At 43.8% G+C, this 26,304-nt stretch overlaps 1 protein-coding gene across 1 annotated transcript; it reads left to right on the plus strand.

Annotated features, from left to right (window-relative positions):
• The first annotated feature begins 402 nt into the window (after nt 1–402).
• LOC128601852 (uncharacterized) lies at nt 403–26,299 on the plus strand. The gene is made up of 66 exons (XM_053615248.1): nt 403–827; nt 958–1,163; nt 1,253–1,353; nt 1,516–1,634; nt 1,749–1,874; nt 1,977–2,170; nt 2,289–2,383; nt 2,513–2,643; nt 3,005–3,175; nt 4,461–4,590; nt 4,672–4,846; nt 4,966–5,060; nt 5,190–5,320; nt 5,513–5,637; nt 5,788–5,905; nt 5,991–6,203; nt 6,459–6,629; nt 6,776–6,913; nt 7,095–7,144; nt 7,371–7,503; nt 7,613–7,695; nt 8,379–8,505; nt 9,237–9,427; nt 9,630–9,720; nt 9,840–9,939; nt 10,030–10,202; nt 10,482–10,637; nt 11,304–11,437; nt 11,556–11,689; nt 11,834–11,928; nt 12,030–12,199; nt 12,287–12,371; nt 12,468–12,611; nt 12,717–12,925; nt 13,029–13,132; nt 13,293–13,411; nt 13,575–13,751; nt 13,883–14,088; nt 14,178–14,278; nt 14,451–14,569; nt 14,684–14,809; nt 14,912–15,105; nt 15,225–15,319; nt 15,449–15,579; nt 15,774–15,898; nt 16,049–16,166; nt 16,252–16,464; nt 16,720–16,890; nt 17,037–17,174; nt 17,356–17,405; nt 17,634–17,766; nt 17,876–17,958; nt 18,642–18,768; nt 19,500–19,690; nt 19,893–19,983; nt 20,105–20,204; nt 20,295–20,467; nt 20,747–20,902; nt 21,569–21,702; nt 21,822–21,955; nt 22,092–22,186; nt 22,274–22,443; nt 22,530–22,614; nt 22,711–22,854; nt 22,960–23,167; nt 26,202–26,299. The coding sequence occupies exons 2-66, from the start codon at nt 958–960 to the stop codon at nt 26,297–26,299; spliced, it is 8,823 nt and encodes a 2,940-aa protein (XP_053471223.1). The 5' UTR covers nt 403–827.
• Nucleotides 26,300–26,304: the final 5 nt, after the last annotated feature.

Genomic DNA, 26,304 nt, shown 5'->3' on the forward strand with positions numbered 1-26,304 from the left:
TTTAGAAAGAAATATATTATTCTATATGATTCAACATAGAATTTATTACGAATAAACTTTTAGGTTGTATCAGAGGACGCAAATTGAAATGCTTCCATCAGCCCCTTTCCAACATTGTAAAAGGCCTACAGTCCACAACAGTCCTATTTAGCTATGGCATATGTTAGTTTTTTGAGGTAGAATTACTAATTGTGTGCTGCCTTCTCTCAGTCAGTGTGGTTTTGGTGGAGCGTGTTGACTGTACCATCTGGTGTTGAGCAAACCTGGTCGTCTTAGACTTGTTTTAGTTTGTTCAAAATAAGACAATGCACTGTCTAGATGAAATAATCCAAGAGCCACTTAAGAATGTTCTGATTAATTTAACTAATGGTCTCTGATCTTTTTAGACACTTCTAGCAGCATTAACTGGCTTGAAAAGAACCTTGGCAATTTCTCCAATTATGCATCTTTGGAAGAGCTGAAAATTCTAAATGCAAATTTGTCTAGCGTGAGTAACCAACTTTATGTGTCTTGTGGGTTTTACTGTAGTAGTTAAAGCTGGTCTCTGGATTTTGTTGGAGAGAGCAGGCAGCTGCTGTACCACTGTCTCTTTGTTTTCCTTGTGGACCTGGTGTGAACAGAATGTGTGATATGCCTGTTTTGTCCTGCAGGTTGCAGTGTTAGGCCTACTGTCCAGTGAGCAGAAGGCACAGTTCATCTTGCAGCCGGATTCAGGAGTGTTGGGAAATGACTCTGTGTTTAGAGAGGTGTTTAGCAGTGTGATCACATCTTTAGATCTGAATCAACTTGGCGGCTTTTTCACAGCCTTCAATCAGACTGCAATACAAGTAAGGATCTCTGTAGTCTACAAACCAGGGCACATTTTCTTTCGAAATAATACACATTGATTCTATGCACACTATTTGATGAAGTCCAAGTGTGTCGAGACTGTTAATCCATGCTGCTGTGTGTTTGCAGATGAACTTGACCAGCATTCCTCCAACAATATCAGATACCATTCTGAACATGACGCTCTTGTATCTGGTGCCTCACTTCCAAAGTTTCAGCCCAGATGACTTTGCCCTGTGGTTCCAGACTTACCTTTCCTTCTTCCTTCCTGGGATTGGTCCAAACACCCTGTCCATCATCCCCATGAACATCAGCTATGACTCCTACAGAGAGATGTGAGCTCCCAGTTAACATCAATGTACAGATCTATTCTTTACTTTCTTTGATTTTTAACTTGTTTATTTCTATGTTGTTGTGTTTACAGAGTGAAAGGACTTGATAATGTGTACAGTGACCTCTCTGCAGCACAGTCCAACATTGTCTTCAATTACACACAAGACTATCTCAAGTACCAGTCCAGCCAAGGTGTGTGTGTGTGTGTGTGTGTGTGTGTTTCAAGTAGGACTGCTCTTGCTTGTGTATTTGTAATTTGGGCTAAGTCAGTAGTGACCCACATTCACTGGTTTGAGATCATCAATCTGAATTCACCACAGACTTTTCTCATTAGTGTCCTATATTGCCTCACAGGCCTGAGCTGCTATGACAGCGGAAGCTTCTACATGTTCCTGAAAGAGTTGTTCCTCAGTTTTGGATTCCCCAACCTGAAGGATTTCCTGTCTCTGATCCCACCTGACCGACAGGAAGAGGTATTTCTGCTGATTGTGTCAGTGAATCGCTCATTAATAGTGTAAGCGGCAGCCAATGAGCTGTCCACATCTCCTTCTGTAACGGATGTGTTGTCTCTCCTCTGTGTCCACTAGCTTTTGGACTCCATCTCTCCTGAAGAACTCAGCGAGTTTCTGAACAGGCCGAACACAGTCGTTAATGGTTCTGAGCTCTGCACACTCCTCAACAACTACAATAGAACCGATCAGTTCCTGGAGATGGTACACCTGTCTTCATTTCACCTACCCTTTTAGTCCATGTGGATTACTTGCCTTTATTATGTCAATATTAGCTCCTAGAGTAATCCCTGTTTCTCTCTACAGGAGCCTGTTTTGTCCTCAGCTCTGGCCAGCCACACGTTGGAGTGTGTGTGGCCTCGAGCTCTCAGTGCCTCATCTCAGGCTGATGTAGAACAGTGGTTTAATGTCACCCTGGTTCACTACCTGCCCTACCTCAGTTCTCAGCTCATCAGCGCTGCCGAACTCAGTGGCGCCTCCTGTCTGTCATACAGGAAACTGTGAGTCTTTGCTGGATGTACCATTACACAGGGCTCTCAGCACAAACAATGCCCATGTCTGTTGGATAAAAAACTGAGAATCTGTAGTAAAATCACCTCTATATATGTTTGTGAGCAGGGTGTCTATCCTGGGGCACAACTACAATTTTTCCGCGACTGATTTCACCCCGGCTGATGTGTACAGCTCTATAAAAGTGTATCTGAACAGCAGTGGTAAGAATAGCTACATCACTCTCCTTTCTCTATCTGTCTTTGCTGAATAGTACTGCCCATTCATTTCCTATATTTGTGTGTGCACAGTATGTGTGTCTCAACATAAATATCTGTATGCGTATCCTGCAGATGGCAGCCCCCGCTGCTATAACTCCTCAGATCCTCTTCTGAACTCCAGTGCCTGGTTTGTTGACAACATCGGATTCTTCATCACTTTCATCAACCTCGTTGATCTGCAAACATTCCTATCAGGAAGCATGGTAACATACAAATACACACCCACACACACACACACACAAACAAACAAGCAAGCATACATAACGATGGTTACGTATGTAACCGCGGTTCGATGAATTTCGGATGACCGTCAGATGCGGTGCTTTCACCACCTGGATTTCCATCACGTGTACGTGCAGATCGTGTGTTTGTATCAACAAAGTCACCTGTGACCTGGTCTGCAGCTGTGTTTTGAGTGTCTGGTAAGTACATTGCCTTCAGGCTCAATAGGTGAGGATGGGCCCACAATAACAGCTGTTGGGCCAGCCTCAAGGATTGTTTGGACCTGGTGCTCCACTGGTGGTTTATATGGTAGAGCACAGATGTGTTGTCTGTTCTTATAAGGAGAGCCGCACTGCCTGTAGCTCCAACACATTTATGTGTTGTTCCCGCTGCCAAGGACTCCACTGGCCTCTGACTGCCCTGCATTGCCATACAGCTCCCCAGCCTGCCAGGGAGGCATCTGTGGTCACTACTTCTCTGCAAGAAGGTTTGGCCCCTAAGGGAACCCCCTGGGTAAAATATGCTTTTCTCCTCCATGGGCACAGGCACCTTAGGCAACTGGCAGTGACTCTGACCAGCTTGTACCTGTGTTGAGTGGGATGCAAGCTGATGTCATTCAGCCAGATCTGGAGAGGCCGTAATGACAGAAGGCCCAAAGGGACCACCGATGAGGCTGCTGTGAGCATACCTAGCAGTCTCAGAAATGCCTTGAGGACCAGAGCCCTGCCTCTTCTGAAGCGCCTGATGAGCTGGAGGATGTTGTTGACGCACAGTTGAGAGCGGGTAGCCCTCATCGACCGTGAGTCCAACTGGATGCCAATAAACACTATTCGCTGACTGGGCATCAGAGAGCTCTTTCCATAATTCACTGTAAGCTCTAGCTTGGTAACATGAGAGACCAGCAATGCTGATTGTCTGAGGGCATCTACCATTGACTGGGAACAGATCAACCAGTCATCCAGGTATGGGAAAAATTCGCGTCCCCCTGGCCTGTAATGGAGACAGTGCCGCTGCTACACACCTGGTGAAGACCCTTGGCACCAGTGAGATCCCGAACACACAAAACTGGTAAGCCCTTCCCTCGAAGGCGAAACGGAGGAATTGCCTGTGCTGGGGCGTGAGTGGAATGTGAAAACATGCATCTTTCAGGTTGATGGTTGTAAAAGAAATCGTTCTGCCTGATGCCTTGCAGCATGTCCACTGTACGTAGCATGTGGAACTTGAAAACCTTGAGGTGTGTGTTCAGAGGTCTTAAATCCAGTATGGGGCGAAATCCACCATCTATCTTTGTGAAAATAGAAAAAGTGGAATAGAACCCACTGTTCTGTAAGTGCTGTCTAATTGTTCGATGGCACCCTTCCTCAGGAGAGCCCAGACCTCCTGGCGTAGGGCCAGAGCCTTGTTTGGGTCCTTCACTAAGGTCATTTTGACTCCCTGGAACCTCGGCGGTCGAGGTCTGAATTGAATGTTGTAGCCCTGTGACAAGGTTGATACAACACAGGGGTCTGAGGTAAGGACTTCCCAGCATCTGAGCTGCTGGTTGGTGAAGCACCCGACCACGGGAGTGGTACAGTCATTGTCTACCTCTTTGCCCCTTATAATTTCTGGAGGGGCAATGGCCAGAAGTCTGGCCTCACTGTGCCAAGTGAGGGGGCTGGGTGGGGGTTGGCTGACGAATCCTCTCTGGGCAGTGTGCTCTCGGCTGGCTAATCAGCTATGGTATGTACTGAGCCGTATTTCTTGCCCTAGAGGGTCTCTGTCTAGCGGGGTGTTCACGAAACTGTTGTCTGGCCTGTAGGCTGCGCTCCAGGGCTTGCTGTGCAGCCAAGCCGAACAGTTCCCCAGGAATAACAGGAAGAGAGCGGAGGGCTCTCCTGCAGGGTTCCAAAAGTGGAGACTGGGCCAGCCATATTTGGCGTCAGCAGAGGGTTAACGAAGACATTAGCCTGTCAATATTAGCTCCTAGAGTAATCCCTGTTTCTCTCTACAGGAGCCTGTTTTGTCCTCAGACCTGGCCAGCCACACGTTGGAGTGTGTGTGGCCTCGAGCTCTCAGTGCCTCATCTCAGGCTGATGTAGAACAGTGGTTTAATGTCACCCTGGTTCACTACCTGCCCTACCTCAGTTCTCAGCTCATCAGCGCTGCCGAACTCAGTGGCGCCTCCTGTCTGTCATACAGGAAACTGTGAGTCTTTGCTGGATGTACCATTACACAGGGCTCTCAGCACAAACACTGCCCCCTCTCTGTTGGATAAAAAACTGAGAATCTGTAGTAAAATCACCTCTATATATGTTTGTGAGCAGGGTGTCTGTCCTGGGGGACAACTACAATTTTTCCGCGACTGATTTCACCCCGGCTGATGCGTACAGCTCTATGAAAGTGTATCTGAACAGCAGCGGTAAGAATAGCTACATCACTCTCCTTTCTCTGTCTCTCTTTGCTGAATAGTACTGCCCATTCATTTCCTATATTTGTGTGTGCTCAGTATGTGTGTCTCAACATAAATATCTGTATGCGTATCCTGCAGATGGCAGCCCCCGCTGCTATAACTCCTCAGATCCTCTTCTGAACTCCAGTGCCTGGTTTGTTGACAACATCGGATTCTTCATCACTTTCATCAACCTCGTTGATCTGCAAACATTCCTATCAGGAAGCATGGTAACACACACACACACACACACACACACACACACACACACACACAAACAAGCAGACATACCTACAATCATCTATTTTAGTCATTGAGACATTTACACGAATGATTATTGTTGGTCATATATCCGTTATCTACATAACCCGACACACACCCTTAGTGATGTATTAATATGTGTGTTTTATTGTGTCCTTTAGATAAGTGTGTTCCTGGAGAACTCAGAAAATCTTCAGCTGTTCAACAACTCAGTAATTTCAGCTAGTGTCCTCGAGTACTATACAACAGCGTTATACATCCAGAATCCTGACTTCAGCCCACTCGGGTAACACTCTACGCTGAACTCTACACACTAACAGCTACTTATTCTATTTATTCATCTAGCCTTGTAAATTCAACCCTCTCAGATAACAGACCACATACAAGTATAAATATCTTTCTACGCATTTTAAAAAGGTTGTTTGTGTTCTTATAGTTTGCCAGCTGAGCTGCTGTGTCAAACTCCTTCCTCCGTGTTTGTTCATCTTGGAGATGCAGACGTCAAGACCATCCTGGCGAGCATCAACAACTTCTGCACAGAAATTAATCCAGAGGTGATCAGTCAATAAAACCCTGTCTGTTCAGCAATCAGTTATTCTGTAGAAGTGACAATTACCTATAAGCCTCTTCTCCTTTCAGGTCACAGCGGTGCTGGTAGCAAAGTTCCCCAATGTATCTGCATCCACCATCCAATCTTTGGGCAGCCAATGTGTGGGCCTGACTGTGGGCCAGATAAGCTCCGCCCCCTCCGATGTGATAAACAGTGCTCTGTCTACACTCGGTAACATCAGTGGCTGGGATCAGGGCCAAATGAACGCTCTCATCCGGAGCATCATTAGTGCAGGCTTTAATGTGAGTGTACACTGCACTCTGTGTCAGGAATGTCGGTCTACGATACTGGGAGCGAGACCATGTCTATTTAGAGCAATTTCACAACATCCCCCTGTAAAGAACAAAACTGTATTACAATTCAAATATTTACCAACTACACTGTATAGACAAAAGTGCTGTCACTGAAATACTCCCTTATTGCATTCAGATCCAAAACAGCAGATTCATATTTTTTTCTTTTTTAAAAGTTGAGGATCTGATTGTTTTGCCTCACAGATCAGCAGTGCCTCCTCTCTGGTGTCCCTGGGAACACTCATCGGTGGCGTTCCCTCTACAACCATCTCCAACATCCCATCTTCTCAGCTTCTCTCCTTATCGCAGAATCCAACATTCATCAATAACATTCTGTCAGCACCAGTTATTCTGCAACAGACATTTGTCCAGAAGGTATTCTCTCTCTTACACTTACACACAGTGACACGCACACACATTACTCAGATGGAGGTTTGATTAATTTAAAATCAATCCTTTGTTCAGAATGTAGTTTGTTTAATCTGGAAAAGTTGAAAGCCTGCTCCCACCCTTTCTTCCAGTTAATCTCTGTAGACCAAACCGAAGTGATACAGAATGTTCCGGATGCACTGGTGATGTATATTCCACTTGTTCTACTGACATCACTGAGCTCTGTTGACATTTCACTCATCAATAACAAGAGCTGGAGTCATGAACAGGTAATTGAACAGACCCACATCATCAGAGAAATGTAAATCACTTTGTTATAATGAAGAACTATAGTAATATGGCTTGACTGTAATGGCAGCACATACAGATGTCTGAATTCCTGTCTAGTTTGGATGTCAGGGTGTAAAACACATCCAAAAAATGTTAAATTCCGTGTTTGATCTTTACCAGGCTATGGTGTTGTTTGGTGCAGTGGCCAGTGGCAGTGATAATCCAGAAGAGTGAGTTGGAAAAACACACCAAAAATACTTCACATGCGCGCGCACAAACACACACACACACACATACACACACAGCCTGAATAGCTTACATACCCAGTGTGAATAACCAATGGGTGATGAATCCAGATAATGCACAAGATTCTGCCAGAGTTCAAAAAGATGTTGTGTTTTGGTTCAACAGTGTGCGTATGACTGTGTGTGACTGTGTGTATGTTTCTCCCCACAGTCTGTCAGCATCAGTACTGCAGGGATTCTCCTGCAGCTCAGTTCAGACTCTCCCACAGCAAAAAAACAAAGATCTAGTGAAAGCCTGTAGACCACGTGCAGGCAGAGACAAGGTCCTCCTGAAAGAGGCTCAGGTACATACACTTTGATATTCATTCACATTCCACACACAGTCTATAACAGAGGCAGCAAGTAGACCCAAACTTTTACTGCTACTCAGTCACAGTGTGTTCTGTGTTTCAGCTGACCTGCATGTACAACTATGTGAAAGACGATCCATTTGTTGACTTTACCGATGTCCCCTCTGATATGCTTCTGTACTACAGGTGTGTAATTTAGTTTAGTTAGTTACATTTATGTAGCGCTTTACATACTATGGGGGAAATGTCAACCACCACCAGTGTGTAGCATCCACCTGGATGATGTGACGGCAGCCATAGTGCACCAGAACGCCCACCACTCACCAGCTCTTAGTGGGCAAGATATGGGGCCAATTAGGGGGCCATGATAGAATTTGTCCAGGACCCCTGGGTTATAACCCTACTCTTTTACTATAAGTGTCCTGGGATTTTTAATGTCCACAGAGAGTCAAGACCTCTGTTTAACGTCTGATCAGAAGCACTGTGCTGTTTTTACACCATAGTATCCCTTTCACTATACTGGGGCATTAGGCCCCACACAGACCACAGGGTGAGCACGACCTGCTGGCCTCACTAATACCACTTCCAGCAGCAACTTTAGTTTACCCCAGGAGGTGTCCCATCCAGGTACTGGTCAGGCTCAGTTCTGCTTAGCTTTAGTGGGAGACCAGGTGAGAACTGCAGGGAGATACGGCTCTGGCACATTCGTTCACGTACACAATGTACTGTATACAAAAAATAAGGCACACTTCCCCTGCATTCCCACTTGAAGGATTCAAGTATCTGAGATTAAGAATATGTGTCACATATTATCTGTAATGTGTGTGTGTGTGTGTGTGTGTGTGTGTGTGTGTGTGTGTGTGTTGTAGCTATGAGAAGATACAGAAGGTGAACTGCCAGTCATATTTCAGTGCCCTGGGCAGAGCAGATTTCTCTGTTCTTTCCCCTGCCCTTGACAAAAAGACCATCCTGTTCAACGATGCAAAGGACTGCTTGGTAAAACATACACACCAACATGTTCATAGACCAGCACACTCATTATTAACACTTAAATATTATGGAAAACACGTCACCCAATCTTCCAATCAGTTTGTCTCATGAAATTCCAATGTAGAAATATACATTTTCGGCATTTAACAGATTCCCTTCTGCAGAGTGGCTTAAATGTGTTGTGCTCTACCAAAAACATATACTCATGCTAATTCACTTGGTATACGAACAGGAAGTAAGAATACCATTGAATTAACCATGTTGGTAGTTAGTACACAATTAAGAAAAGGAACAAGATGAGTAATTTTTTAAAGGAAGTTTTAATACCGGGGCTTGGTGAAGAGTTGGGTCTTGAGGTATTTGTTTGAAGTTGGCTATGATAAGTGCTTTCAGGTGCATGTCCATTTTAGATTCGTGTTTTAAATCTGATACAGTAGCTATGGGAAGTCAGGGGAGGGAACGCAGCAGTGGGGTGGTCTGGGAGAATCTGGAAAGGTTGCAAACAACTCTGGCAGTTGCATTCTGGATCAGTTGCAGCGGTCAGATCGGGCTTTGTTGGGATTTGTGGAAAGAAAAGGCCTCAAGATCAAGATAATTCAACATAGCAAACATGTTCAGGTTCAAACACAAGACAATCAGAGATCTTGGCTCTAAACATGGGAATCCTCACAAGAACCACTGTTCTTACAGTTTCTGTATTTTATTGTGACTCTCCTTCATGGTTTGTGACTTTGTAGGGTATATCTGGCGTGAGTCTGACCAGGGATCAGGTGGAGGTTCTAGGGAATATGGCCTGCACACTGGACTCCTCCTACATCCAAAATTCTGACCCTCTCATTTTGGAGAAACTCAAGAACTGTGGAGATCTATCCGATTCTCAGATTACCGCTGTACAGTCACGGCTCCTCAGTGGGAACACCGCGTACGGGTAAGACAGAGATTCATGCAGATTATTGCATACCTTTAATTCGGTAGAGTTGTAGAATTGTTTTTATCTGTCTTCACTGCAATAAAATTTTTACTAAAATGTTAGACTTGGTGTTAAAATGGCATATCCCAAATGAAATGATTTGTGTTTATAGTTGTGTTAGATATGAATAAGATCTCATAGGCATTGTTTTTGTAATCAGTAATCCCTCCACATGGAATGAGCAGACCGTGGAGCAACTTGGCATCCTGGCTGTCTATTTCAAATCAGACCTCTGCAACACACTTAACTTTGTATGTAAACCTGTTCGGTTTTAATTTGTGTTTGTGATTGATTTACCGACCAAATGGTAGACTTTTTGGACTAATTTAATGTCGTCTGTGTGTGTGTGTGTGTGTGTGCATTGTTGAAGAATGTGAAGAGGAAGTTCCTTTCAGTCCTGAGGGAGCAGAAGATCCCTATGTGGAAGATAAGGACATTCTTTATAGAATGCAACTCAGAAAGCGCTACAGGTAACAGTACTTTACAGTGTATAACACTGAGATACAGGGATAGGTTTTTAGATTCTGTCCTTCAGTGATCAACTTTGTTCTGTCTAACAGTGAGCGACATCACAGCGGCAACAATTGCAGATGCGTCATTTCCTTTCGGCTTTAACTCCACGCAGTTCGATCTGTATCTGGACGTCGCTGTCCTGCAGGACAACCTGGCAGCCATCACTGAGAAAGTGGTGGACACCAGCCTCCAGACTGTCATTCTGAACAAGTTAAATCAGGTCAGCAGTACTGAACACTGGACTCTTTAGCACTGCAGGAAAGAGGAGGTTGTTTGTGCATTTCAGTGATACAATTCTGACATTACTGACAGTGTCGGTTTAAATATGATACTTGCATGGTGTATGTTTTCAAAATGAACCCCTGTCAAACAGGGTTTGTTTTTGCGTTGTGAGTTTAAAGTCTGTCTTTGTGTGTATGGTGGATTTACCCACACAGCATTTTGGACAGTGAGTGTTAGGTGGTATATACTGAATTGTTGATTTTGTGTGCAAATGTAGATTTACACATCGGGCCTTGATGATGGTGTGCTGCAGCTACTGGGTTCCACTTCTCGTGTGGCCAGTATTGATGACATTAGCAACTGGAACATTACCATAATTGACACGCTGTCCTCTTTGATGGACTCAAAGGATGGACAGTGGGAACCAGAAAAGGTAATGGAGGTGTGTGTGTGTGTGTGTGTGTGTGTGTGTGTGGGGGGGGGTTTGAGAGCTAAGAAGTACTTTGGCATTGATTATTACTGTGGGTACTGTAATGTCTGACTACCAACTTGCGAATTAAGACTATCTTCTCATCTCCTCTTGGAGAGACAGGGAGAGAGAAATTAAGAGCATCTGTGATTCTTCAGAGAGAGCGAGAGAGAGAGATAGAGATGGGGAGAGAGAAAGAGCATCTGTTCTTAAGTGAAAGGGAGAAAGAGCGTCTGCAATCCTTCAAAGAAAGGGAGAAACAGAGAGAGCATTTGTGATCACTCATTGAGAGGGAGCGAGAGGGCCTCTGCGATCCTTCAGAGAGAGAGAGAGAGAGAGTCAGAGAGTGTGGGAAAAATTGTAGTATGAAGGGAAGTGTTTACATTTTGTACAGTAAGTTTGAAACACTGTGATGCAGAAAACATCATCACTATATGAGAAAATAGAGAGGAAATGTATACAAAGGTATTTAGGATGAAGCTGGAGCTTCAGGTCTGGTCCTTATCTAAAACTTAAACAATTTCATAACTCTTTTAAACCACTAATACATAAAAATCCTACTAGTTGAACATTGTTAATGCTCAGATACTGATGTGATTGCTACAAGAATAACGTTTGTGTATTTTCTAGAGTAAAGCAGTGATTATGAGGTATCTGAGGATGGATAATCGCTCTATGGGAAGTGCTGAAATAAGTGTAGTTGGTTCCAACATCTGTACTTTAGACATCAGTGTACTGGAAAATATCTCTGCTGAGAGCCTAAAGTAAGTACACACTCAAATGTACATACATACACCAACACGGATAAACAAAATAAAGAGATTTGAGAATAATTTGAGTACAGTAGTGCTCACATAGTTTACTTTTTTTTTCTCTATGCAGGGCGCTCCTGTCTCCAGATCTGTCCTCATGTTCCATCGAACAGAAATCTGCTCTGTACATCATCGCCAACTCTTCATTCAGCAATCAACGCAGCAATGCCATGACATACTACCAACTCATGAGTCCTTACCTGGGTAAAACAATCATCCACTTACACACAAACACTAAACACACACACTAGGTGAAATGTTTTAAAACAGCAGCAGTTGGATTTAATTAACAATGTGTCTGTGTGTGTGTGTGTGTGTGTGTGTGTGTGTGTGTGTGTGTGTGTGTAGGTGGAGCTCCTGTAGAGGATATACAAGCTCTTTCTGCCCTGAACATCAGCATGGACATCACCATATTCATGAGTCTGAACCCTGCTGTTCTCCAGGTATAAAACATAAAATGAACTGAATAGATGTTTGAGTTATTCAAAGTAAAATAAAGAAAACTGAAGATGAACTCTATAAAAACTGTTTTTGTGTGTGCCAGATCCTGAATGTGAGCACAGTTAGGTATCTAATGGGGGTAAACATAGTTGATCTGAAGCTGTTTGAGAACTCCTCAGTGGTTCAGTCCTGGGTGTCACAACAGGACCAATCTGATCTGAACACGCTGAATCTTGGCATCATCAACCACAACCCTTGTCAGGGTGTAGACATGTGAGCGTTTTCCCACAATGAAAGAAGTAAACTTTATAGATAAAGTTTTTAGTCGATTATAACATTATTCTTTTTTTCCCCCCACAGTTACCCACTAGAAAGCGAGTTTGCATCTGGAATTGTTTCTGTAGTACTGTGCAACTTCAGCATCCCTGACTATGCGTGTTCATCAGTGAGTCCTCTATGAATAAAATACCTCTCCTCAGGTTCAGTCTTGTTACGCAGAAGGTGAGTTGACCAAAGAAACCTCTGTTTCTTGTCTTTCAAGGTTGTTCTGTCCTCTGATGATCTGGTCACACTGCTCACATGCACACTGGAACGTAGCGTGAACTACTCTAAAGAAGCATGGACGCTTTTCTTCCAGAATTTTGCTGGACCTTTGGATGAAACACTGGACAAGTTTTCAAACATGGTATGACAATTTGATTGGTGCTGTGGTAAAAAAAAAAAAAACCAAACAAACAAAAAAAAACATTTGTGCATAATTATGCATTGAAGTATGTAATCTTTCATGTAGACCCACAGCAGCGTTCAATCTGACCCAAAACTACTTGATGCCATCGGGGAGGTGATAATCAAGAACTTCACCACGGCACAGCTGATGAATGCCACTTTCATCACCGAATGGTTCCAGATGAGACTCAGACCATTTTTGTCATCCGTTTCCACAGACTTTTTGTCCAGCCTCAGTTCCAAAACCTTCAGCTGTGAGAGCTACCAAAATGTGTAAGTATGGACAATGGAATTTCAGAACTCCACAAGCGTTATTTAAGACATGAAGACATGAAGTCATTCCTGACAAAATCTGATCTGTTCTCATCCAAAATAGGGTGGAAGCTCTCAGTAGTCAAGAATCACTCATGACAGAGGAACAGAAGCAGTTGGTCTTTACTTCCTTCATCTTTCCCTTCCTGTCAAGAAGGGAGCTGCCAGGTACATAGGCCAGTTTTAATTGTTCTAATACAGAAAGCTGGTCGTCTTAGACTTGTTTTAGTCTGTTCAAAACAAGACAAAGCATTGCCTAGATGAAATAAACCAAGAGCCACTTAAGAATGTTCTGATTAATTTAACTAATGTTCTCTGATCTTTTTAGACCCTGGCTGTGTTTCCAACACTTCTAGCAGCATTAACTGGCTTGAAAAGAACCTTGGCAATTTCTCCAATTATGCGTCTTTGGAAGAGCTGAAAATTCTAAATGCAAATTTCTCTAGTGTGAGTAACCAACTTTATGTGTCTCGTGGGTTTTACTGTAGTAGTTAAAGCTGGTCTGTGGATTTTGTTGGAGAGAGCAGGCAGCTGCTGTACCACTGTCTCTTTGTTTTCCTTGTGGACCTGGTGTGAACCGAATGTGTGATATGCCTGTTTTGCCCTGCAGGTTGCAGTGTTAGGCCTACTGTCCAGTGAGCAGAAGGCACAGTTCATCTTGCAGCCGGATTCAGGAGTGTTGGGAAATGACTCTGTGTTTAGAGAGGTGTTTAGCAGTGTGATCACATCTTTAGATCTGAATCAACTTGGTGGCTTTTTCACAGCCTTCAATCAGACTGCAATACAAGTAAGGATCTCTGTAGTCTACAAACCAGGGCACATTTTCTTTCGAAATAATACACATTGATTCTATGCACACTATTTGATGAAGTCCAAGTGTGTCGAGACTGTTAATCCATGCTGCTGTGTGTTTTGCAGATGAACTTGACCAGCATTCCTCCAACAATATCAGACACCATTCTGAACATGACGCTCTTGTATCTGGTGCCTCACTTCCAAAGTTTCAGCCCAGACGACTTTGCCCTGTGGTTCCAGACTTACCTTTCCTTCTTCCTTCCTGGGATTGGTCCAAACACCCTGTCCATCATCCCCATGAACATCAGCTGTGACTCCTACAGAGAGATGTGAGCTCCCAGTTAACATGAATGCACAGACCTATTCTTTACTTTCTTTGATTTTTAACTTGTTTATTTCTATGTTGTTGTGTTTACAGAGTGAAAGGACTTGATAATGTGTACAGTGACCTCTCTGCAGCACAGTCCAACATTGTCTTCAATTACACACAAGACTATCTCAAGTACCAGTCCAGCCAAGGTGTGTGTGTGTGTGTGTGTGTGTGTGTGTGTGTGTGTTTCAAGTAGGACTGCTCTTGCTTGTGTATTTGTAATTTGGGCTAAGTCAGTAGTGACCCACATTCACTGGTTTGAGATCATCAATCTGAATTCACCACAGACTTTTCTCATTAGTGTCCTATATTGCCTCACAGGCCTGAGCTGCTATGACAGCGGTAGCTTCTACATGTTCCTGAAAGAGCTGTTCCTCAGTTTTGGATTCCCCGACCTGAAGGATTTCCTGTCTCTGATCCCACCTGACCGACAGGAAGAGGTATTTCTGCTGACTGTGTCAGTGAATCGCTCATTAATAGTGTAAGCGGCAACCAGTGAGCAGTCCACATCGCCTTCTGTAACGGATGTGTTGTCTCTCCTCTGTGTCCACTAGCTTTTGGACTCCATCTCTCCTGAAGAACTCAGCGAGTTTCTGAACAGGCCGAACACAGTCGTTAACGGTTCTGAGCTCTGCACACTCCTCAACAACTACAATAGAACCGATCAGTTCCTGGAGATGGTACACCTGTCTTCATTTCACCTACCCTTTTAGTCCATGTGGATTACTTGCCTTTATTATGTCAATATTAGCTCCTAGAGTAATCCCTGTTTCTCTCTACAGGAGCCTGTTTTGTCCTCAGACCTGGCCAGCCACACGTTGGAGTGTGTGTGGCCTCGAGCTCTCAGTGCCTCATCTCAGGCTGATGTAGAACAGTGGTTTAATGTCACCCTGGTTCACTACCTGCCCTACCTCAGTTCTCAGCTCATCAGCGCTGCCGAACTCAGTGGCGCCTCCTGTCTGTCATACAGGAAACTGTGAGTCTTTGCTGGATGTACCATTACACAGGGCTCTCAGCACAAACACTGCCCCCTCTCTGTTGGATAAAAAACTGAGAATCTGTAGTAAAATCACCTCTATATATGTTTGTGAGCAGGGTGTCTGTCCTGGGGGACAACTACAATTTTTCCGCGACTGATTTCACCCCGGCTGATGCGTACAGCTCTATGAAAGTGTATCTGAACAGCAGCGGTAAGAATAGCTACATCACTCTCCTTTCTCTGTCTCTCTTTGCTGAATAGTACTGCCCATTCATTTCCTATATTTGTGTGTGCTCAGTATGTGTGTCTCAACATAAATATCTGTATGCGTATCCTGCAGATGGCAGCCCCCGCTGCTATAACTCCTCAGATCCTCTTCTGAACTCCAGTGCCTGGTTTGTTGACAACATCGGATTCTTCATCACTTTCATCAACCTCGTTGATCTGCAAACATTCCTATCAGGAAGCATGGTAACACACACACACACACACACACACACACACACACACACACACACAAACAAGCAGACATACCTACAATCATCTATTTTAGTCATTGAGACATTTACACGAATGATTATTGTTGATCATATATCCGTTATCTACATAACCCGACACACACCCTTAGTGATGTATTAATATGTGTGTTTTATTGTGTCCTTTAGATAAGTGTGTTCCTGGAGAACTCAGAAAATCTTCAGCTGTTCAACAACTCAGGAATTTCAGCTAGTGTCCTCGAGTACTATACAACAGCGTTATACATCCAGAATCCTGACTTCAGCCCACTCGGGTAACACTCTACGCTGAACTCTACACACTAACAGCTACTTATTCTATTTATTCATCTAGCCTTGTAAATTCAACCCTCTCAGATAACAGACCACATACAAGTATAAATATCTTTCTACGCATTTTAAAAAGGTTGTTTGTGTTCTTATAGTTTGCCAGCTGAGCTGCTGTGTCAAACTCCTTCCTCCGTGTTTGTTCATCTTGGAGATGCAGACGTCAAGACCATCCTGGCGAGCATCAACAACTTCTGCACAGAAATTAATCCAGAGGTGATCAGTCAATAAAACCCTGTCTGTTCAGCAATCAGTTATTCTGTAGAAGTGACAATTACCTATAAGCCTCTTCTCCTTTCAGGTCACAGCGGTGCTGGTAGCAAAGTTCCCCAATGTATCTGCATCCACCATCCAATCTTTGGGCAGCCAATGTGTGGGCCTGACTGTGGGCCAGATAAGCTCCGCCCCCTCCGATGTGATAAACAGTGCTCTGTCTACACTCGGTAACATCAGTGGCTGGGATCAGGGCCAAATGAACGCTCTCATCCGGAGCATCATTAGTGCAGGCTTTAATGTGAGTGTACACTGCACTCTGTGTCAGGAATGTCGGTCTACGATACTGGGAGCGAGACCATGTCTATTTAGAGCAATTTCACAACATCCCCCTGTAAAGAACAAAACTGTATTACAATTCAAATATTTACCAACTACCCTGTATAGACAAAAGTGCTGTCACTGAAATACTCCCTTATTGCATTCAGATCCAAAACAGCAGATTCATATTTTTTTCTTTTTTAAAAGTTGAGGATCTGATTGTTTTGCCTCACAGATCAGCAGTGCCTCCTCTCTGGTGTCCCTGGGAACACTCATCGGTGGCGTTCCCTCTACAACCATCTCCAACATCCCATCTTCTCAGCTTCTCTCCTTATCGCAGAATCCAACATTCATCAATAACATTCTGTCAGCACCAGTTATTCTGCAACAGACATTTGTCCAGAAGGTATTCTCTCTCTTACACTTACACACAGTGACACGCACACACATTACTCAGATGGAGGTTTGATTAATTTAAAATCAATCCTTTGTTCAGAATGTAGTTTGTTTAATCTGGAAAAGTTGAAAGCCTGCTCCCACCCTTTCTTCCAGGTAATCTCTGTAGACCAAACCGAAGTGATACAGAATGTTCCGGATGCACTGGTGATGTATATTCCACTTGTTCTACTGACATCACTGAGCTCTGTTGACATTTCACTCATCAATAACAAGAGCTGGAGTCATGAACAGGTAACTGAACAGACCCACATCATCAGAGAAATGTAAATCACTTTGTTATAATGAAGAACTATAGTAATATGGCTTGACTGTAATGGCAGCACATACAGATGTCTGAATTCCTGTCTAGTTTGGATGTCAGGGTGTAAAACACATCCAAAAAATGTTAAATTCCGTGTTTGATCTTTACCAGGCTATGGTGTTGTTTGGTGCAGTGGCCAGTGGCAGTGATAATCCAGAAGAGTGAGTTGGAAAAACACACCAAAAATACTTCACATGCGCGCGCACAAACACACACACACACACACATACACACACAGCCTGAATAGCTTACATACCCAGTGTGAATAACCAATGGGTGATGAATCCAGATAATGCACAAGATTCTGCCAGAGTTCAAAAAGATGTTGTGTTTTGGTTCAACAGTGTGCGTATGACTGTGTGTGACTGTGTGTATGTTTCTCCCCACAGTCTGTCAGCATCAGTACTGCAGGGATTCTCCTGCAGCTCAGTTCAGACTCTCCCACAGCAAAAAAACAAAGATCTAGTGAAAGCCTGTAGACCACGTGCAGGCAGAGACAAGGTCCTCCTGAAAGAGGCTCAGGTACATACACTTTGATATTCATTCACATTCCACACACAGTCTATAACAGAGGCAGCAAGTAGACCCAAACTTTTACTGCTACTCAATCACAGTGTGTTCTGTGTTTCAGCTGACCTGCATGTACAACTATGTGAAAGACGATCCATTTGTTGACTTTACCGATGTCCCCTCTGATATGCTTCTGTACTACAGGTGTGTAATTTAGTTTAGTTAGTTACATTTATGTAGCGCTTTACATACTATGGGGGAAATGTCAACCACCACCAGTGTGTAGCATCCACCTGGATGATGTGACGGCAGCCATAGTGCACCAGAACGCCCACCACTCACCAGCTCTTAGTGGGCAAGATATGGGGCCAATTAGGGGGCCATGATAGAATTTGTCCAGGACCCCTGGGTTATAACCCTACTCTTTTACTATAAGTGTCCTGGGATTTTTAATGTCCACAGAGAGTCAAGACCTCTGTTTAACGTCTGATCAGAAGCACTGTGCTGTTTTTACACCATAGTATCCCTTTCACTATACTGGGGCATTAGGCCCCACACAGACCACAGGGTGAGCACGACCTGCTGGCCTCACTAATACCACTTCCAGCAGCAACTTTAGTTTACCCCAGGAGGTGTCCCATCCAGGTACTGGTCAGGCTCAGTTCTGCTTAGCTTTAGTGGGAGACCAGGTGAGAACTGCAGGGAGATACGGCTCTGGCACATTCGTTCACGTACACAATGTACTGTATACAAAAAATAAGGCACACTTCCCCTGCATTCCCACTTGAAGGATTCAAGTATCTGAGATTAAGAATATGTGTCACATATTATCTGTAATGTGTGTGTGTGTGTGTGTGTGTGTGTGTGTGTGTGTGTGTGTGTTGTAGCTATGAGAAGATACAGAAGGTGAACTGCCAGTCATATTTCAGTGCCCTGGGCAGAGCAGATTTCTCTGTTCTTTCCCCTGCCCTTGACAAAAAGACCATCCTGTTCAACGATGCAAAGGACTGCTTGGTAAAACATACACACCAACATGTTCATAGACCAGCACACTCATTATTAACACTTAAATATTATGGAAAACACGTCACCCAATCTTCCAATCAGTTTGTCTCATGAAATTCCAATGTAGAAATATACATTTTCGGCATTTAACAGATTCCCTTCTGCAGAGTGGCTTAAATGTGTTGTGCTCTACCAAAAACATATACTCATGCTAATTCACTTGGTATACGAACAGGAAGTAAGAATACCATTGAATTAACCATGTTGGTAGTTAGTACACAATTAAGAAAAGGAACAAGATGAGTAATTTTTTAAAGGAAGTTTTAATACCGGGGCTTGGTGAAGAGTTGGGTCTTGAGGTATTTGTTTGAAGTTGGCTATGATAAGTGCTTTCAGGTGCATGTCCATTTTAGATTCGTGTTTTAAATCTGATACAGTAGCTATGGGAAGTCAGGGGAGGGAACGCAGCAGTGGGGTGGTCTGGGAGAATCTGGAAAGGTTGCAAACAACTCTGGCAGTTGCATTCTGGATCAGTTGCAGCGGTCAGATTGGGCTTTGTTGGGATTTGTGGAAAGAAAAGGCCTCAAGATCAAGATAATTCAACATAGCAAACATGTTCAGGTTCAAACACAAGACAATCAGAGATCTTGGCTCTAAACATGGGAATCCTCACAAGAACCACTGTTCTTACAGTTTCTGTATTTTATTGTGACTCTCCTTCATGGTTTGTGACTTTGTAGGGTATATCTGGCGTGAGTCTGACCAGGGATCAGGTGGAGGTTCTAGGGAATATGGCCTGCACACTGGACTCCTCCTACATCCAAAATTCTGACCCTCTCATTTTGGAGAAACTCAAGAACTGTGGAGATCTATCCGATTCTCAGATTACCGCTGTACAGTCACGGCTCCTCAGTGGGAACACCGCGTACGGGTAAGACAGAGATTCATGCAGATTATTGCATACCTTTAATTCGGTAGAGTTGTAGGATTGTTTTTATCTGTCTTCACTGCAATAAAATTTTTACTAAAATGTTAGACTTGGTGTTAAAATGGCATATCCCAAATGAAATGATTTGTGTTTATAGTTGTGTTAGATATGAATAAGATCTCATAGGCATTGTTTTTGTAATCAGTAATCCCTCCACATGGAATGAGCAGACCGTGGAGCAACTTGGCATCCTGGCTGTCTATTTCAAATCAGACCTCTGCAACACACTTAACTTTGTATGTAAACCTGTTCGGTTTTAATTTGTGTTTGTGATTGATTTACCGACCAAATGGTAGACTTTTTGGACTAATTTAATGTCGTCTGTGTGTGTGTGTGTGTGTGTGTGCATTGTTGAAGAATGTGAAGAGGAAGTTCCTTTCAGTCCTGAGGGAGCAGAAGATCCCTATGTGGAAGATAAGGACATTCTTTATAGAATGCAACTCAGAAAGCGCTACAGGTAACAGTACTTTACAGTGTATAACACTGAGATACAGGGATAGGTTTTTAGATTCTGTCCTTCAGTGATCAACTTTGTTCTGTCTAACAGTGAGCGACATCACAGCGGCAACAATTGCAGATGCGTCATTTCCTTTCGGCTTTAACTCCACGCAGTTCGATCTGTATCTGGACGTCGCTGTCCTGCAGGACAACCTGGCAGCCATCACTGAGAAAGTGGTGGACACCAGCCTCCAGACTGTCATTCTGAACAAGTTAAATCAGGTCAGCAGTACTGAACACTGGACTCTTTAGCACTGCAGGAAAGAGGAGGTTGTTTGTGCATTTCAGTGATACAATTCTGACATTACTGACAGTGTCGGTTTAAATATGATACTTGCATGGTGTATGTTTTCAAAATGAACCCCTGTCAAACAGGGTTTGTTTTTGCGTTGTGAGTTTAAAGTCTGTCTTTGTGTGTATGGTGGATTTACCCACACAGCATTTTGGACAGTGAGTGTTAGGTGGTATATACTGAATTGTTGATTTTGTGTGCAAATGTAGATTTACACATCGGGCCTTGATGATGGTGTGCTGCAGCTACTGGGTTCCACTTCTCGTGTGGCCAGTATTGATGACATTAGCAACTGGAACATTACCATAATTGACACGCTGTCCTCTTTGATGGACTCAAAGGATGGACAGTGGGAACCAGAAAAGGTAATGGAGGTGTGTGTGTGTGTGTGTGTGTGTGTGTGTGTGTGTGGGTTTGAGAGCTAAGAAGTACTTTGGCATTGATTATTACTGTGGGTACTGTAATGTCTGACTACCAACTTGCGAATTAAGACTATCTTCTCATCTCCTCTTGGAGAGACAGGGAGAGAGAAATTAAGAGCATCTGTGATTCTTCAGAGAGAGCGAGAGAGAGAGATAGAGATGGGGAGAGAGAAAGAGCATCTGTTCTTAAGTGAAAGGGAGAAAGAGCGTCTGCAATCCTTCAAAGAAAGGGAGAAACAGAGAGAGCATTTGTGATCACTCATTGAGAGGGAGCGAGAGGGCCTCTGCGATCCTTCAGAGAGAGAGAGAGAGAGAGAGTCAGAGAGTGTGGGAAAAATTGTAGTATGAAGGGAAGTGTTTACATTTTATACAGTAAGTTTGAAACACTGTGATGCAGAAAACATCATCACTATATGAGAAAATAGAGAGGAAATGTATACAAAGGTATTTAGGATGAAGCTGGAGCTTCAGGTCTGGTCCTTATCTAAGACTTAAACAATTTCATAACTCTTTTAAACCACTAATACATAAAAATCCTACTAGTTGAACATCGTTAATGCTCAGGTACTGATGTGATTGCTACAAGAATAACGTTTGTGTATTTTCTAGAGTAAAGCAGTGATTATGAGGTATCTGAGCATGGATAATCGCTCTATGGGAAGTGCTGAAATAAGTGTAGTTGGTTCCAACATCTGTACTTTAGACATCAGTGTACTGGAAAATATCTCTGCTGAGAGCCTAAAGTAAGTACACACTCAAATGTACATACATACACCAACACGGATAAACAAAATAAAGAGATTTGAGAATAATTTGAGTACAGTAGTGCTCACATAGTTTACTTTTTTTTTTCTCTATGCAGGGCGCTCCTGTCTCCAGATCTGTCCTCATGTTCCATCGAACAGAAATCTGCTCTGTACATCATCGCCAACTCTTCATTCAGCAATCAACGCAGCAATGCCATGACATACTACCAACTCATGAGTCCTTACCTGGGTAAAACAATCATCCACTTACACACAAACACTAAACACACACACTAGGTGAAATGTTTTAAAACAGCAGCAGTTGGATTTAATTAACAATGTGTCTGTGTGTGTGTGTGGGTGTGTGTGTGTGTGTGTGTGTGTAGGTGGAGCTCCTGTAGAGGATATACAAGCTCTTTCTGCCCTGAACATCAGCATGGACATCACCATATTCATGAGTCTGAACCCTGCTGTTCTCCAGGTATAAAACATAAAATGAACTGAATAGATGTTTGAGTTATTCAAAGTAAAATAAAGAAAAAAAACAACCTGTTTTTGTGTGTGCCAGATCCTGAATGTGAGCACAGTTAGGTATCTAATGGGGGTAAACATAGCTGATCTGAAGCTGTTTGAGAACTCCTCAGTGGTTCAGTCCTGGGTGTCACAACAGGACCAATCTGATCTGAACACGCTGAATCTTGGCATCATCAACCACAACCCTTGTCAGGGTGTAGACATGTGAGCGTTTTCCCACAATGAAAGAAGTAAACTTTATAGATAAAGTTTTTAGTCGATTATAACATTATTCTTTTTTTCCCCCACAGTTACCCACTAGAAAGCGAGTTTGCATCTGGAATTGTTTCTGCAGTACTGTGCAACTTCAGCATCCCTGACTATGCGTGTTCATCAGTGAGTCCTCTATGAATAAAATACCTCTCCTCAGGTTCAGTCTTGTTACGCAGAAGATGAGTTGACCAAAGAAACCTCTGTTTCTTGTCTTTTAAGGTTGTTCTGTCCTCTGATGATCTGGTCACGCTGCTCACATGCACAATGGAACGTAGCGTGAAGTACTCTAAAGAAGCATGGATGCTTTTCTTCCAGAATTTTGCTGGACCTTTGGATGAAGCACTGGACAAGTTTTCAAACATGGTATGACAATTTGATTGGTGCTGTGGTAAAAAAAAAACAACAAAAAAAACAAAAAAAAAACATTTGTGCATAATTATGCATTGAAGTATGTAATCTTTCATGTAGACCCACAGCAGCGTTCAATCTGACCCAAAACTACTTGATGCCATCGGGGAGGTGATAATCAAGAACTTCACCACGGCACAGCTGATGAATGCCACTTTCATCACAGAGTGGTTCCAGATGAGACTCAGACCATTTTTGTCATCAGTTTCCAGAGACTTTTTGTCCAGCCTCAGTTCGAAAACCTTCAGCTGTGAGAGCTACCAAATGTGTAAGTATGGACAATGGAATTTCAGAACTCCACAAGCATTATTTAAGGCATGAAGACATGAAGTCATTCCTGACAAAATCTGATCTGTTCTCATCCAAAATAGGGTGGAAGCTCTCAGTAGTCAAGAATCACTCATGACAGAGGAACAGAAGCAGTTGGTCTTTACTTCCTTCATCTTTCCCTTCCTGTCAAGAAGGCAGCTGACAGGTACATAGGCTAGTTGTCATAACACAGCAAACCAGCAACTCCATTTCCCAGGAAGCACCGCAAACTACAAACATGGCCGAAGAGGATTATACTTCCCACACGTGCACGTTCACCTTCTCCAGAGTTATAATCACACCCAGCTATTACCAATCTCACACACACTCCCTCCACAACATTCAGAGACTGGTTCCACACAATGACTTCGCGAAGTCTTATGCTCAGGAAGCCCAAACAATTGTCCTAGAATCCAGCCACCCAAACAGCATTCGATCGACTCAAGAAAGCCTTCACCACAGCTCCCATCATCAAGCACCCGGACCCTTCCAAGCCCTTCGTTGTAGAGGTTGATGCATCATAGACAGGTGTGGAAGCTATCTTCTCTCAGCTGTTTGGAGATAAACCTAAGCTTCATCCCATGGCCTTCTTTTCCAAGAAGCTGTCACCAGCAGAATGAAACTATGATGTGGGAAACAGAGAACTCTTGGAAGTTAAATTACCCCTGGAGGAATGGTGACATTGGCTGGAGGGAGCAACACACCCCTTCATCATATTCACAGACCACAAGAACCTTGAGTACCTACGTACAGCCAAGCTTCTGACATGTCGTCAAACCAGCTGGTCATTATTCTTCTCACGATTCCAGTTCACCTTGTCTTATAGGCCAGGCTCCAAGAATACAAAGGCCGATGCCCTTTCCTATCTAGACAGCACTGAGATTCCAGAAAGCCACGAAGAATTCATTCTCCCACATTCCTGTATAGTCAGCTCCCTGGAATGTGAATTGGACCAAATCCTCGCATGCATACCAAGATCACAAATCCCAGCTGCATGCCCCCCAGGAAAACAGTTTGTGCCAGAGCAGCACCAATTGGAGCTCATTTCTGGGCCCATACGGTGGTCGCCACAGGGCACCCAGGTACACAACGCACCTAACATCTGTTGCGGAAGAAGTACTGGTGGCCTAACCTGCTAAGGGATGTGAACTGCATAGTGTCTTCCTGCTCTAAGTGTGCCCAATATAATGTTCCACGAACACTGCCTGTCTGCAAGCTCAATCCCCTACCCATACCTGAATGCCCATGGTCCCACCTTTCCATTGACTTCATCACTGATCTACCAGAATCCCAAGTCACTGCACATCATTCCACTACTTACCATCCCATCTGCCTTTACGACAGCCGAATTGCTGTTCCAGCATGTATTCAGGTACTTCGGGATCCCAGAGGAGATCGTCAGTGATTGGGGACCACAATTCACATCACGGGTCTGGTCCAGTTTCATGGAGAAGATCGGGATCACCGTCAATCTCACCTCAGGCTACCAACCAAAAGCAAATGCTCAAGTGGAATGAGCCAACCAGGAGATTGGACAGTTTCTCCGTACATTCTGTGCATCAAACCCCGAGGACTGGTCCAGATTCGTCCCCTGGGCTGAGTACGCCCAGAATTCCCTACATCACTCAGCCACATGCCTCACCCTGTTCCAGTGTGTTTTAGGCTAACAGCCACCTCTGTTTCCATGGATTGCCAACCCCACCCAATCCCCGGCTGTAGACCAATGGTTCCAGAGGAGTGAACAAGTTTGGGCAAGTACACACCATCGTCTTGTGCAAACCTCACGCACCTACAAGCAAAAGGCTGATCGTCATCGCAGTGAACACCCCCAGTACTAGCCAGGTGACAGAGTCTGGCTTTCCACCAAGGACCTCAATGAACCACATGCTTGTAGAAAGCTCAGCCCAAGATATATTGGACCATTCAAAATCATCAAACAAATCAATGATATCACCTACAAGTTGGATTTACCTTTACACAGCTGCATCGCTCCATCGTTTCACGTCTCACGACTCAAGCCAGTTATCCCTGGACCACTAGCCATGGACATGCCCCTCGATGCCCCTCCTGTCTCACTGGAGATCGACGACCAACCTGCGTACCTGACCCTAGGTGCTGGGTTCCCGTTCAGGACATCTTAAACATATATGTAAACATTTTCATGCCCTACATCCAGAATGCCCAGGACCCCGACCCCAAGGCAGACCCAGAAAGAACTCTGCTCCCAGAGTGAGCCCTTCAGTGGAGGGGCTCTGTCATAACACAGCAAACCAGCAACTCCATTTCCCAGGAAGCAGCACGAACTGCAAACATGACAAGAGGACTACACTTCCCACACACATGTTCACCTTCTAATCACAAACACCTGTTACCAGTCTCACACACACTCCCTCCACAGCATATAGAGACTGCTTCCACACAATGACTTTGCGAAGTGTTACACTCAGTTTCTTAGTCTCTGTCGTATTTCCAAGCCTTATATCATGTTTGCTTTTCTGGTTATTGACTTTGTTTACTCTGTTGACCTCCATTCCCGTCCCTGCCTAGTTTAGCCTATTTGCCTGATCGTTTGACCCTAGCCTGCCTTGTACTTTGATTTCTGCCTGATCCTTTGGTCTTCTTATTGTTTGATTAAACCATAAATGCCATAACTGAACTTGCTTATGTCCTGCGCATACATTACGTGACACCAGTTAAAAATGTTCTAATACAGAAACCTGGTCGTCTTAGACAAAACAAGACAAAGCATTGCCTAGATGAAATAAACCAAGAGCCACTTAAGAATGTTCTGATTAATTTAACTAATGTTCTCTGATCTTTTTAGACCCTGGCTGTGTTTCCAACACTTCTAGCAGCAATAACTGGCTTGAAAAGAACCTTGGCAATTTCTCCAATTATGCATCTTTGGAAGAGCTGAAAATTCTAAATGCAAATTTCTCTAGCGTGAGTAATGTCGCAATTGCACCAACTTTATGTGTCTTGTGGGTTTGCAGTTGACTGTAGTAGTAAAGGTTGGTCTGTGGATTTTGTTGGAGAGAGCAGGCAGCTGCTGTACCACTGTCTCTTTGTTGTCCTTGTGGACCTGGTGTGAACAGA

This window comes from Ictalurus furcatus, chromosome 26, assembly GCF_023375685.1.
Source record: "Ictalurus furcatus strain D&B chromosome 26, Billie_1.0, whole genome shotgun sequence".
In the NCBI taxonomy this organism is placed as follows: domain Eukaryota; kingdom Metazoa; phylum Chordata; class Actinopteri; order Siluriformes; family Ictaluridae; genus Ictalurus; species Ictalurus furcatus.